Below are 13,397 nucleotides of genomic sequence, written 5' to 3'. Positions count from 1 at the left end.
GTGGACAGTTAGATCTAAAAGGCAGCCCAAAGTGTACAGGCGATATATAACTTAAAACTTTCTCCATAGGGAAAACATGTTTTTATATTCATATATAATATCCATGTAGCATGAGGTCCAAGATTCTGCCCACGTTATACAGTATTGTACATGGTCCCAAAAATAAACATTAAAACTAAACTTTTAAAATGAAACTAAACTGCAACCTACATGCAAAATAAATCCAAATTACAAAAAATAAAATAAAATAAACGAGCGTTTAAGATGCATACACTCATAGGCTGGAACATGCGTACTGTCACGATTTTACAAAACTTTCATACGTACAAATATTACAAAACTCAAATTCAATATTAGACATTATTATGTTATCAAGAAAAAGAGCAAACGGCCTTTTTTTTGTTGGTTTTTTTTTGTCTTTTACTGTTTCCACTCAATGTCTCAGACCAACGCACGAAATCAAAAACATTTTTTTTTAAAAAACAAAACGAGTCGAGACAACGAGTCGTCTCCATTCGCTCAAAGTGTACGTGTTTTGCCAGAGTTGTCACAGTGTTGAGGGAAACCGAGTATAGGCACACACGATAGCATCCATAAATCACCTCTGTGTAAGAAAATAACCTGCTAGTAGCTACACACACACACACACACGCAGTCATGCACAGGATAAACTGTACAACCAAAACACAGCCATGCTACAGGTACGGTAGGATTAAGTATAATACAGAATATATAAAACACGGAATCACAGATAGACAGAAAATGTAGAAACAGCAGAGGAGGCGAGGAGCAGATCCACGCTGACGACGACGGGTGTGTGTGTGTGTGTGTGAAGTGTTCATCACACACAAACATAAACAACATGCACACAAAGATGAGGGCGTCACGACATGTTCATAATTTGGATTTTTCTTTATCTTTTTGTTTCTTTAAAAGCACAGCAGCAGATTTAACTTGCTTTTGGACACTGAATGCAAATTATTCCTCTATATAAAGTGCGACAAATGCAAACCGACTTTCAGCCTGATCAGTTTTACTTGTTTTTTTGTTTACGGGGAGGACTTTTCTATGCTGTATTCGAACTTTTCGAAACCATGACGTGAAACGGAACAAGTGTCGCGTCTAAAATCATAACTCAGGGTTTGCTTTTTGAGTTCTTGCTGCATGTGACATTAACTTTAATCAGAATTTAGTCTCTTTTTTTTTTTTTCCTTTTAAGAACTTGCGTTGTGACCGACGTGAGTCAGCAGGGGGCGCTGCTGCGTTAAACGGCGGATGAAAATCAGTCCCTTTGCTTGCAGCAGAACCATGATGCCAAAACAAACAAGAGGAAACCCGTCAGTGAACGTTTGAAGAGCAGATTTAGGAAAATGTGAGTTTTTGTTTGGCGTGACGCGGCCACAACAGAGCTCAGGCGCTCTGTGCAACCACGGCTACCCTTGGAATGACTCGGCACTTTTGCCCTTTGCCTCATAAATAAGTGCAGGCGGTTAAAAACCTTGCACGGCCAGGTACACGTGGGACTTTAAACTATCACAACATAAACCCTTTTCAGGTTGTTGAGGTGACGGGTAAACGTTGGCTTCGTTTCTTTTCCCAGAGGGGAAACAAATCAGTTTTAGGAGAAGCAATTGTTGCACTAATAACTTCATATCTTTAGTGGCTTTTCTGTTTTGGAGGGAATATGAACTGTTTTCCTGCAGATTTAGGGTCATGAACAGAATGATGTCATAAAATTGAAGCCAGGTTGAAAAATCTGGACGCGATGCAAAATAAGGAAGTTTACTTTCACACGTGGTCAAAGACGTGTTTGAGTTTAAACCGGTGGAACCACCGGATCCCCGCCTCCTGCTCTACTTAAACATCAGTGACGTGTCTCCCCCACGTCGTCCTACTTCTCCATCGCTGAGGTGACAGCGGCGCAGCGCGGACCGCATGCTCTTTGCTGAATGAGTGACTAAAGGAAATCCTTGATGCCTGAGTGTGAACTGAGCTTATTCTGTTAGTGCTTCTGTTTGCAGAGGAAAGAGAGAGGGAAGGAAGAGAAGGTCGAGCAGAGAGTTCCTGTCTTTGCAGCGAAGCCAAATATCACAGTCTCGTTTTCACAAACAATGGCCTGAACTACCAAGTCTGCATTAACGTTCTCGTTCACAAATCAGCAGAGCTGTGACAAAAGAATATCACGCAGGATATTCATCGCAAAAAAAAAAAAACAACGTTCAAAGAAAAGCTGTCGTCTTTTCCTGTCAGAGATTCTCTGCTACCGGTTACTGAAAACTGACCCCGAAGTTCTGCATCTTTCTCTCGATCGATTATCTATTAACCAATCTTATCCTGGTTTTGTCTCTAGGCCAGTTTGAGCGTGCTGACGGGGAAGGTGGGGACTGTCACCATGGTGACGGGGTTGAGGACAGTCGCCTGTCCGACCAGCTGGGGGTGCGGGGCCAGCACCGCTGTGGGTTTTCCTAGCGACGGGCTCCCCTGGCTCACCACGGCTGCGCTGTTCACCTGGCCTCCGTTAGTGTTGGCTTGAGGGTTGGCCTGGACGTGAGGCAGGGCGTGGTGCGTGAAGGTGTGGGTGATGTGGCCCACCATGGTGGGCTGGGAGACAGGCCCTGCCTGAGGGTAAAGAGTCGGGAGGTGGGAGGTCAGGTGAGCCACCGGGTGCACAGTGATGTGTCCGATGGGCTGGGCGGCTATTTGTTGGTGGGTCGCCGTGGCAGGGCTGGCCGCGGCCGCCGCTATTGGCTGCGGGTTGGAAGAGGCGGGGCCGGGTGAGGGGGCGATGTGTGTCAGGTGTTTGTAATTGGCTGGTAGCGAGTGATTGACAGCCTGGATTACCGACGGGTGGGAGACGGCGGCGTGGGCGATGACGGTGGGCTGGACCTGCACAGCTGGCGGATGAATCTGGTGCGGCGGAGGCGGCGCTCCCGGCGGCGGCGCTGGGGCGATGGCTTGAGGAGGGGGAGGACCAGAAGGAGAGGGGGTGGCGAGGACTCCGGAGAGAGGCAGTGGAGCATGCTGGATTGATAAGTGTGAGGTGAGGAGTGGCTGAGCTTGGATGATGGTGGGTGTTGGTTTGGGGAGGGATGTGGAAGCAGGAGGAGGAGGAGGAGCTTCATCGTCTATGTCCTGCTCATAGTTATCTTCTCCTTCTGTAGACCAGAGAGAAAACAAAACACCTGCGTTAACTAATAATAATACCACGTTACAATATGGGTTAATATGGCTTTATAAGTTTGTAAACTCAGCATTAATAAGCATTTATAAAACACTGTTCATGCACTGAAGCAAGCTCAGTGTTTGGTGAGAACAAAAACTACAACCTGGCAGCTCCCATAAATCAGTGCTGAACTACAACGGATTACCCGAACAACACGCTACAGCATCTGAGGCTTCACGTAGAAACAAGCTGCTTTCTGACGATTCTTTACCCGAAGCGGTCGACGTGGACGCCTGGTCGTCCTCTGGCTGGATGGTCTGTCGGAGGACTCTGTCGATCTCCATGACGTCCATGCACTGGCTGAGCTCGTTCTTCAGCTCGGCCAGCCGCTGCTGCGTGGCGATCTTCTCTCGGGCCAAGCGCTCCATCTCGTGCTCGTACTCCTTCTCCTTGCGCTTCAGAGTCTACCGGGGGGAAACATGAGCGACAGAGTGGACGTTAACACACGGCAAAACCTACAGAAGGTAAAATACTGTTTATTTAAAAAGTGACAGTTCAGATCTTCTGAAGCGGGGGTTCTCTAAAGATCAGAACATTGATTTCAGCAGCATCATTTATACTTATATTTACTTTGTCAATCTGAATGATGGCAAAGTTTTAAAGTATAGTTAGGGATGACTCTAAGCTACAAGCTTCATATCAAATTTTAGCTCAGTATCTTTAAATCTGACTGAGTTAGAGAAAGATTTAAATTTAAAATGGTAATAATCTGAAGAGAGTACAATGTGACACAAAGATCCTCAACAAACGCCGTCTCTGGTCTGCTCCCACAGGAAGGTATTTACGCAAACTCAATCACTCACACTCTGCGTTCGTCATCAGGAGTGTGTAGTAAACCCACTTTGTCTGAATGTCTACTTTGCTTTTTGGGTCAGAAAGAAAGAAAACATCCCGCGGTGCTTTATTACTACCAATCAGTCAAATTCATTATCTGCGCCCACGCCACCTGAACCACCTGAACCACCTGAAGAAGTGAAAGTATGACCTCCTGACGCAACACCACCATGTGAGGAGCGAGTTACACATACATTTAATGGTGAAACGAGGACAACGCAGTGCTGGAAACTCAAAAAACAAGAACTTAAATCCATCTAAATCTTTTTAGCTTGTTTTGCAGTGTTTATCAAAGGCTTCCCAAGGTAATCCTCTAAAGTTGTGGGGTATATCAGAGATTCATGTTCATCTTGGAGTAGCACCCATGCCATTTACACTGAAATTCCTCCAGAGTCCTTGAATCATTTAATGATAATAAACTGCAGACAGACGTACGCTAATCTTTTCTAATTTTTCCATGAAATAAAATGTTCCTAAACATTTAAATTAAGGCTGCACCATATCAGGAAAACGTGACTACTGCAGTGACAATGGGGGTTCAGTTAATTGCTAAATTTGTATTTTTTTGCGTGCAGTTTTTCTCACTATTATTGGAATCTTTTGCAATATCGATGTTGTGCCCGCTGATATTACGATATCAATATATTATGCAGCCCTAATGCAGGGATTGGTGTTTATTAAATAAGTCAAAACATGAACGTTAATATCAGCAATAAAATGAAAGCCAAAGCGAATGTTTGAATCTGTCACCTTTTTCCATATTGTCCCAACTCTTTTCTGATTTGAGGGAAGGAGGGAGGGAAAAAAAAGCTTTCCTAGCCCCAATGCTCCATCTGTGTGACCCAGTTTTCTGTCTGTGTGTCAGCTGACGCATTACACCAAACCGAGCCACGAGCTAAGGACATTACCACAGATTACAGGAGAGGACGCACCGCGGGGGAAGGAGGACAAAACGGTGAAAAAGCAGGTAGATGGAAACATCCACCTATTCCTGGTACGGGACACTCACTTCAGTGGACAGAGCTGTTTACTCTCTGCCGGGATGTGACGGCCTCACACGTGAGCTCACATTCCTCCCTGCTCCGTTCAAGTTCGCTTTGCTCTTTTTTTATTGCCACCCATCCAGACCTGCTGAACCCTCCCATCTTTAAACCGCCCAGTGACTTTTACCTTCAGACACGCAGGCAGCCTCACCACTGCGTTTGCATTTTAAAGGGCTGTGAGTTTAAAAAAAAAACAAAAAACCACCATGTAACTTAAACAACACTTTATACTGGATAAAAGATGTAGCGGGGCAGCTCAGAGACTCGGAGGAACTACAGCCGCTCCCGAAGTCCTCGTCCACAAACGTCAATCCAAGGTTTTCCTGTACAGACGCCGTTAGTCCTGTCTGTCGTAAATCACCAAGGAAACAGCTGCCCCCCCATAGCCGTTTCCCTGGCAACCTCGTATGTGAGAATGTGGCAGTTTGTACAAAAGAAAAAAAACGAAATAAATAAATAAATAAACATGAGGAGCCATCTAAGCGGGTAAAACACTGTGGCACATATAAGGAAGAATGAGACTGGACTTGTGCCAGTTCAGGGCTTTTGGATCATTCCCAAAGTGTTTTTTTTCTCCCCCCTTTTCTACTATTCCACCCCACACTCGCTCCTCTTCTAACGCCCTATTCATCACCCCCTCGAGACACTTCCCCTCCCCTCGCCTCTCTTCTTCTGCATCCTCTATGGCTCTTTTTGTCTCCCTCGTTCAAGGCGTCCTTCTAATTACATTAAGGTGAAAATCTAGGGTGACGAGATGCGCCCTGACAGGTATCTTTTACAGAGCCTGTTATGTGATTTGACCATAAAGGCGACAAAAAAAGGGTTAAAAAGTGGAGGAAATTGAAACGGTTGGACTTCCAACGACTCCCACTGGAGCTCCCATCATTTGACAAAAAAAAAAAACGGACAGACCAGAGTTTGGATCTTTAACTTTTTTTATCCCGTTTAAACACAAGGAACAGACCAGCTCCGCCACCCCGGTCACCTGCTGCCTGTTGCCATGGATACCCAGACTTCCAAAAGGTAGATTTGGCATGAGGGGAGGAGGAATAAGGCGAGACGGTCGGAGATGAAGAGACGAAAAAAGCTGACAGAGCTGCTGCAGATCTGCACCTATGGCACAGTTTTTGATCGCCATGGGAACGCCGCTGCGTGGTTATCGTAAACAGCACCTGTCGCTGCGCCGCTTCCCCTCTCTGCAGTATCAGAGAGCTGAGCAGATCAGCTGCAGCGACGTCATCGGGTTTTCTGTAGCCATGTGCTCAGATCTCACATGGCTACGGGGGAGAGAGAGAGAGAGACTGAGGTTTGCAGGTTCACACAGCGAGACGTGTCACGGGAAAAGGAAAATAAAACCCAGGCGTGTGCGTTTACGTGCCAACTGGTGATGATTAGGTTGGTGAACAAATAAACCGCGTCATGATTAAAAAAACAACTTGGATATGCAACCAAGAGTCACAAATTATTGTTGCTCTGATTATGTGTGCAGTGATTTCAATCATGGTTTTCATGTTTGAGTAATCAAATTCAGGTGAAAAAAGTCTCACAAAAAGTAGAGAAATTTGATATTATTATTATTAGTTGATGGATGGTAACAAGATGTAGAAACAAGAACACACTGAGTTTAACCATAACACTAATTAAAGTCTATTTTATAAATATTGTTTGAAATTGTTTTGCCAAATTTGGCTGTTAAAAAAAGCAAATTGGTAGAAACTTATAAAGCAATTCCCCATTTTAGTTGTTTTGTTTCTGCTTTGCGTCTTGAAACTTGTCATGTGCGGCCTTCGCTGCCTTTGAGATCCGCTCCCCGGAGGCTTGTTGCTCTCTGTGATCTCGTTCCTCCATCTCACGGCCCAATTTAGCTTTTTTTTTTTTTTTTTTCCACCGATTTTCCATTGCGCACTACGTTAAACTCAGAATATCAAAGCATCCACTGCACAAAAAAAGGAGCCGCGGCGCTGACTGCAGCTCCGGGCTGACGTTCAGTTCTGCGAAAGTAGAGAAATCCCCCCGTCGTTTGCTTTTGTCGACTGAGAAATCGCCTCTGCAGACATCAGCTCGTCACACAGCTAAAGCGGAAAATAAATCTGTTCCCACAAAGCTGTAACTCTATCATCCTGTAGTGTCATTTACTTCTTGGATGGTGTCAGTTTTCGTGTAATCGACAACTATCTCCTGGAGTTTTTTCCTCCTCTAATAGCTAAGAACAAGCTGGATCAGCCTCATGTTCTAAGGAACAAATGTGTTATATAAAATAGTAAAAACTAAGGAGAACATTTGATTTATTCACCCTCCCTTTTTACAGACTGATTCATCTGTGATGGAAAATCATTGTCAACCAACACTAAATGGTTCAAAGACCAACAAAACACATGTTGTGTATCAATTACACAGAACAGAGGGGCCAAGGCTTCTCTTGGAGCAAGAAGGGAACGTTTTCCTAAAAGTGGAAACACTGAAACGTTACGGAAACTCTCCGTACCTGTATGTAGCGCAGTGCGCTGCGTAGAACGCTGAGGTTGGAGGTTTTCTTCTCGTCGACGTTTGGAACGTTCTTCTTCAGCGTTTCAAAACATTCTTTGAGGTGTGCTCTCCTGGAACATTCAGAGAAAAGAAAAGAAAAGAATGGTTTACTTTGGCAAAACGGGAACATTCGCTGGTATTATCCTGAGAAATTAAACAGGATGTTGTTTTTGTCTGGGATGGACTCCACAGCTTCCTGTTAGTTGAGGAAAGGCTTTTGGCGCGTGAAACTCCTCAGTAACAAGTTTCACAAAGATGTGCAGCAGTTCATTAGGACTAACCTGTTCTTCTCCAGTTTATTATGCACTTCTCTGGTCCCCGCACTGAAAATATAAGAGATTATCAAATGCAACAAGTAACAAAACCTACAATTTCAATTGGGTTGCAGCATGAAAAACACGGAAACTGACCCTCCTGGTCTCCTCTTCCCCTCCATCCCCCTCATGTCCTCTATCATCACTCCATTAGGTTGTGGCTGAGACGTGGGTGGAGTTTGATGGGGGACCAGTGCATGATGAGAGCCAGAGCTGTTGGTGCTGATGGATGCTGGGTACTGAATCTGAACCTGAGGCTGCGGTAGGCTGGACTTCACATCGATCAGCTGATGAGTGGGCTCTACTTTGATCTGCGGAGAGGACATCAGGTGATGAGACGCTGTCTGCTGCTGCTGCGGAGGGGAGGACACGCTCTCTTTCTTAAGAGGCGGGGGGCCGTTGAGCGACGTCGCCGCCGCGGCGATCGGCGTCTGGAGCGGGAGCGGCGAGACAGAGGGCATCGCACTGACGACCGGAACCATGGGGATGACAGCGATGGGGACTTGAGGAGGTGGGAGAGAAGGCGGCGGGTGGGCAGGAGGGTGATGAGGCTGCTGACGGTGAGCATCTTCACCCCAGGTGATATGGTTGGCTCTGACAGGCTGGGGTGAATTCACAACCTCCACACGCCTGGACTCAGCCTCCCTGGTAATGAGCTCCTTCTCTTTGCACTGGTCGTCATCTGTAAAACAGAAGAAGAAAAACAAAAATCAGAGAAGGGAGGAGCACAATAAAACACCAGATAATACAGAAAACAGAAAGACGGAGCGTAAAAAGCAAGAAAAGAGGTTCGTAAAATAGACAAGCTGGTCTCTGTTCACTCATGATTGACTAAAGACCAACTTCAGATTTTAGCTCAACATCTAGAGAATTGAGTTTGCTGAGATTGATTACCTGTGGCGGCCATACTGGATTGGTGTGCCTCCAAAAGGTAATCACTCATAGATCCAATTATTACTTTCTGAGGCACACACAATTCCACAATCACTAGGGGTGGAGGTTATAAACTATTTTTAGATGGATCATAGACATGGATGGTGCTGAAACGATTTTCAAAAGTCAAAAATTGGTTTTGTTAACGTTAATCTGTGCTGCCATTTTAAGAGATACGGTACAGTTGGTGTCGTTTGCCGTAGCTCCTGTAGTTGCTACACGCTGCTGTGTTTTCACTTTGTTTCTGGACTGTAAGTAATAGTTGAAGTTATCATAACATCACTATTTAAGTAAAGTCTTTGAAACAGTTCATTTGTGTATACATGCTAATCTGGTTAGCTTTTCTATAGCGTTTCCAATGTTAAGTTAGCATTTGTGCTAACTGTTGGTCAGCAGCTTTTGACTAAAAGGTTTTTTACATATGTTGTTGTGCACTCTTTATTAGACATGAAAACATATAAATCAGAGTTTACTTGTGTACAATAAGCCATAGTCATTTCAATTTGGAAGTTTGTATTTTTGTCTCTGTATCCCAGTTTTTACAGTGTTTTAAAAAGACATCAGAAGCTCACCAGCTGCCTCCTAGTGTTTATTCGCAAATCTGATATTTGCAGATAATTGAGACGCATGGATGCAGCCCCCTGAATCACAATCAAATCATGAGGTGCCTAAAGATTCCCACCTGCCTTTTACGGCCATGGGCGATAGTTACAACAAAATGGCATGACATATCTTGAGATAATCCGAACAGTGTCGTCGTCGTGTCACCTTGTTTGTTCAGTAAATGTCTACAACCCAAACAAAGAATGATGTCACTGGGATAACACTGGGTGTGGAGGGGAACACAACAACAGAAACTGTGCCCAACGGGGGAAAAAATAAAAACGCCCCTCGCTCGGCCTCGTGTTTGGACTGTTCCAGAACCGAGTCTTCAGCCCCGAGCTACATCAGGAGCTCTGACCAACAGCCGAGGACTGGTGTGAGATGCCACCCAGCCGGGTCAGCCGGTACCGCCACCGCGGCAACCTTCAAATGCAAGACAGACCAAAGAAATGAACCAAACAAAGACACTTTTAGTTTGAGCACGGACAACGATATGAGCGAGGAGCTACTGCAGACCCTCGCCTGCAGACTCAAAGCAATGTGGAAAGCCCTCGGTTGCCATGGAAACAGCAACATTAAGACACAGAAGATCCCAGGGATTCCTCCAACCTTCCCGACGCCAACACGCAGCCCAGTCATTCCCAGCGAGGCAGAAGCAGCACACGCCAAGGTGCCGGGCTGCTTTTCGTTCCTGATCCGCACGACACCGCAAACCCCCGACGGCGCAACTTCCTCTCACCAAGGGCAAGAGTTCACCCCCGAGAGACCTTGCACTGTTAAGATACTGTCGTCATGGATGACATGCAGAAAAACAAACTTTCCTCTCTGCTCTCTCCTCTAATCCTTTTTATTTTATAAATTTGTGTGATATGCATCTCATCTGAGGGAGCTGCAGAGCCTCGTAAATTACAGCTTTATTACGTCTCATCCAGGTGTTTAAATCTAGTCTGTCCCTTGTTGAGCAAAAACAACATTTTGTTTGGCTTCGAGCACAAGAATAATGTAAATGAAAGGCCTAACGCTCCTTAAGCGAATGCATATCGCCCGCCACCTTAAATGCCAGAGCTTTAAAGTAAAAACATCTTGCGATGAGAAATCTCAGAGCTGTAGCTGTGAATGACACTGCAGTTTCAGATGATTTGGCGTGATCGGATGGCACTCAGAGTATGTGTTAAGGGTGACTCTCAGCTACTATCACACCCAGGTTTAGCTCAATATCTGTAAAACTGGCTGAGACATAGCCATTTTTGTGTTTACTAAGGTTGCCTAGCTGTGGCTGCCATCTTGAATTGGGTTGACTCCAAAATCTAATCAGCTGTAGATGTACATCCAATAATTACTTTGTGAGAGTTTCATTGAAATCTGCCCACTAGATATTTTGCTAACAGACAGCAGCGTTGACTCCATTAGTTAAAGGCAAAATTTTATACAGTGATCTATCGGTTCTTGGAGGACATGCTGGGCTCGACTCTCAGCTACCAACATGCCTAATTTTAGCTCAATGTCTGTACTCTTTACCGAGTTATAGACTCGTTGGTGTTTGTTAGGGTCGCTTAGTATGGCGACCATCTTGAATGGGCTTGACTCCAAAAGTTAATCAGTTGTAGATGTACAAACAATGACTACTTTTCTGAGCTTCATTCAAAACTTTTCATTGGTTCATGGGATATTTTGCTCCCACTACAGACACACATATAATAATAATAATAATATGGCCCTGACTCTTGAAGGCAGTGGAACATAAAGATCTTTAATAATGACTGAGCCACACAGATAAAACCTTTAATATTCGACGAAATAGTTGATGGTGAAAACTGCATAGTGTTCCGTATTAATAAAAATATAATTCGACATGATCGTGTGATCCAAAGGGGTTCGTCTGTTGTAGCAAAAGCCACGCTGAGCTGAGGGGTAAGAGCAGGGAGTTGCCCCACTTCCACCCTTTCTTTCAACCAGCCTCCCCGACCCGCCACCCCCGGGCCGCCTGAATGGGGGAGGGCGGGGACGAGAAGCGTGTGTGCGCTGGCGCGCATGCGCGCTGTTGCGTATTTAAAAGAAAGGGAGGGGGCGCACGTGTTCGCTGTGGGTGGATCCTAGCACGCGGTATGCAGAAGAGGGAGGGGGGATGGGGGGGTTGTCTGACACGTCATCAACGGGGAGAAAACACAAAAAAAACGAAGCGACCCCCCCCCCCCTTCTCTCGTTTTTTCTCCTTTCACCTAGTCAGTAACCATTACGCCGAAATGACAACTTATCCGTCTCAGCCGCGGATAAGAGGCGCAAACTGATGTTTTTAAGTTTAAACTGCTCGGATTAGACCGGCTGAGCCCGCCCCGGTGTGAGCGCGTGTGTCATAAGATAGCCGAGCAATGTCAGGGTATTATGTAAAGAGCAGCCTCTGCTTGCCACCGCCCTGCCGGTGCTCGACGAACAAAAAAACGGGGGGATAAATCTATGAAGACCCCCACCTTCCTCCTCCTCCCTCTTTAGGACAAATATATGGGAAACTTTAAGCAGAAACGCGACCGTTTTTTAAAAAAAGAAAAAAAAAACAACGTACGAAAATAACGTGCGAAACGCGCGCGTGAGGCGTTTAAAACACGATATTCAAATGAACAGCAGAAAATGTTACAGGAACTCCTCTGCTATGTCTTCCATTACACACACACTAACTCACGCGCGCGCGTACGGTGAGTCACAAGAGTGTTGAAACTGTGACACACACACACACACACAAGTGTATGCACACACGCACACAGGCGCGAAGTACTTCAGAAAAACAACTTTGCCCGTTTCCGCATTAGGGTCCATTAAGGAGCGATCAGTGACAGTTTGAAGCGAGAGTCTGCTTTCCCAGCTGGATTTTAGTGCATTAAACGCATCACACAGACGCTTCTGTTCGCCACAGGCGGGCAGATTAAAGATTTCGGGGCTTCCCGTTGGTAGTAAAGGGACCCTGCGCTCCAAAAAGGCAGTGTGTGTCAGCACACCCTGTTATTTGTGGCCATGCACGTTTACTAGGATGCACCAGTCAACTTACCACGTTTGGTTTGTTGTTGCTGCTGGGCTTGCCATTCCAGGTATCTGGCCGCCTCCAGAAGTGTATCAATACTCATTTCAACCCTCACGGCAGGGAACCCGGTGCCCCGGGACGGATAGAGGGGAGAAAAAAAAGAAACTAGGGTAGTTAGTGTCCCAGTATCAAGCGCTGCGTTCGCGGTACACTTCACAGCCCCGAATCTTTTGCCCTCCTGTGCTTCTCCTGAAAGCAGACGGCTTCTTTTTTTTAATCCGGGCGAACAGAAAGTAGATCCCCCGCATACGTAAAAAAAAAAAAAAAAAAAAAAAAAAAAAAAAAAATAGGATCGCAACAAGATGGCGATGCGAGCACGGGAATACACACAACAAGGCGAGTCGTGTTCTGGTTATGGCCCGCCCCTCCCGGATTCCTGCCCCGCCTTGTTACTACGGCCGCGTGCAAAACCCGGAGACCGCATCGCGTTTTGCTCCTCCGCGCCGCCGCTCGTAGCGTCAGTTAGCGCGCCCTACTTCCCCGCGCTAACGCCACAGTTGAAGTCAAATTTCACAGATACTCTTCATAATATCTCATAAAACGAACAGCCACGCCGATTTACATCGTATTTCAGTGGAATTCGCCAAAAGAAAGAGGAACGACTTACGTCAACGGTTTCTCCGCGTTTTCGCTCCAGCGGCTTGCCCGCAGCGCATGAAGACGGATCAGGCGCCAGCGAGCCAATCAGCGCTCAGAACAACAAGGCATGGTTCTGGTCCACATGGGCACCCGCCCGGCCCGAGCGCGGCTCATTTGCATGGCGAGAGCGTGACTGGCCACCCCGCTGTCTCGAGATCGGAGCTGTCAGTCAAACTCGAGGGGGCGTGGCTTACGAGCGAGTCCACGCT

General features: G+C 46.1%; 1 protein-coding gene across 2 annotated transcripts; it reads right to left on the bottom strand.

The window, feature by feature from the left end:
• Positions 1 to 933: 933 nt before the first annotated feature.
• Positions 934 to 12,810, bottom strand: mntb (MAX network transcriptional repressor b). Of its 2 annotated transcripts, XM_017421325.3 has the most exons (6): positions 12,517 to 12,809; positions 8,037 to 8,622; positions 7,908 to 7,949; positions 7,586 to 7,697; positions 3,435 to 3,627; positions 934 to 3,155 (listed from the first exon to the last, which is right to left on the bottom strand). In XM_017421325.3, the coding sequence occupies exons 1-6, from the start codon at positions 12,590 to 12,592 to the stop codon at positions 2,347 to 2,349; spliced, it is 1,818 nt and encodes a 605-aa protein (XP_017276814.1). In that variant the 5' UTR covers positions 12,593 to 12,809; the 3' UTR covers positions 934 to 2,346. The 2 variants fall into 2 exon arrangements, with proteins under 2 accessions (XP_017276814.1, XP_017276815.1); XM_017421326.3 differs by lacking the exon at positions 7,908 to 7,949 and having other exon boundaries at positions 12,517 to 12,810.
• Positions 12,811 to 13,397: the final 587 nt, after the last annotated feature.

The sequence above is a fragment of the Kryptolebias marmoratus genome, linkage group LG13 (assembly GCF_001649575.2).
Source record: "Kryptolebias marmoratus isolate JLee-2015 linkage group LG13, ASM164957v2, whole genome shotgun sequence".
Lineage (NCBI taxonomy): Eukaryota > Metazoa > Chordata > Actinopteri > Cyprinodontiformes > Rivulidae > Kryptolebias > Kryptolebias marmoratus.
Note: the sequence above shows the minus strand (reverse complement) of the source record. Positions and strands in the feature narration are given on the sequence as shown.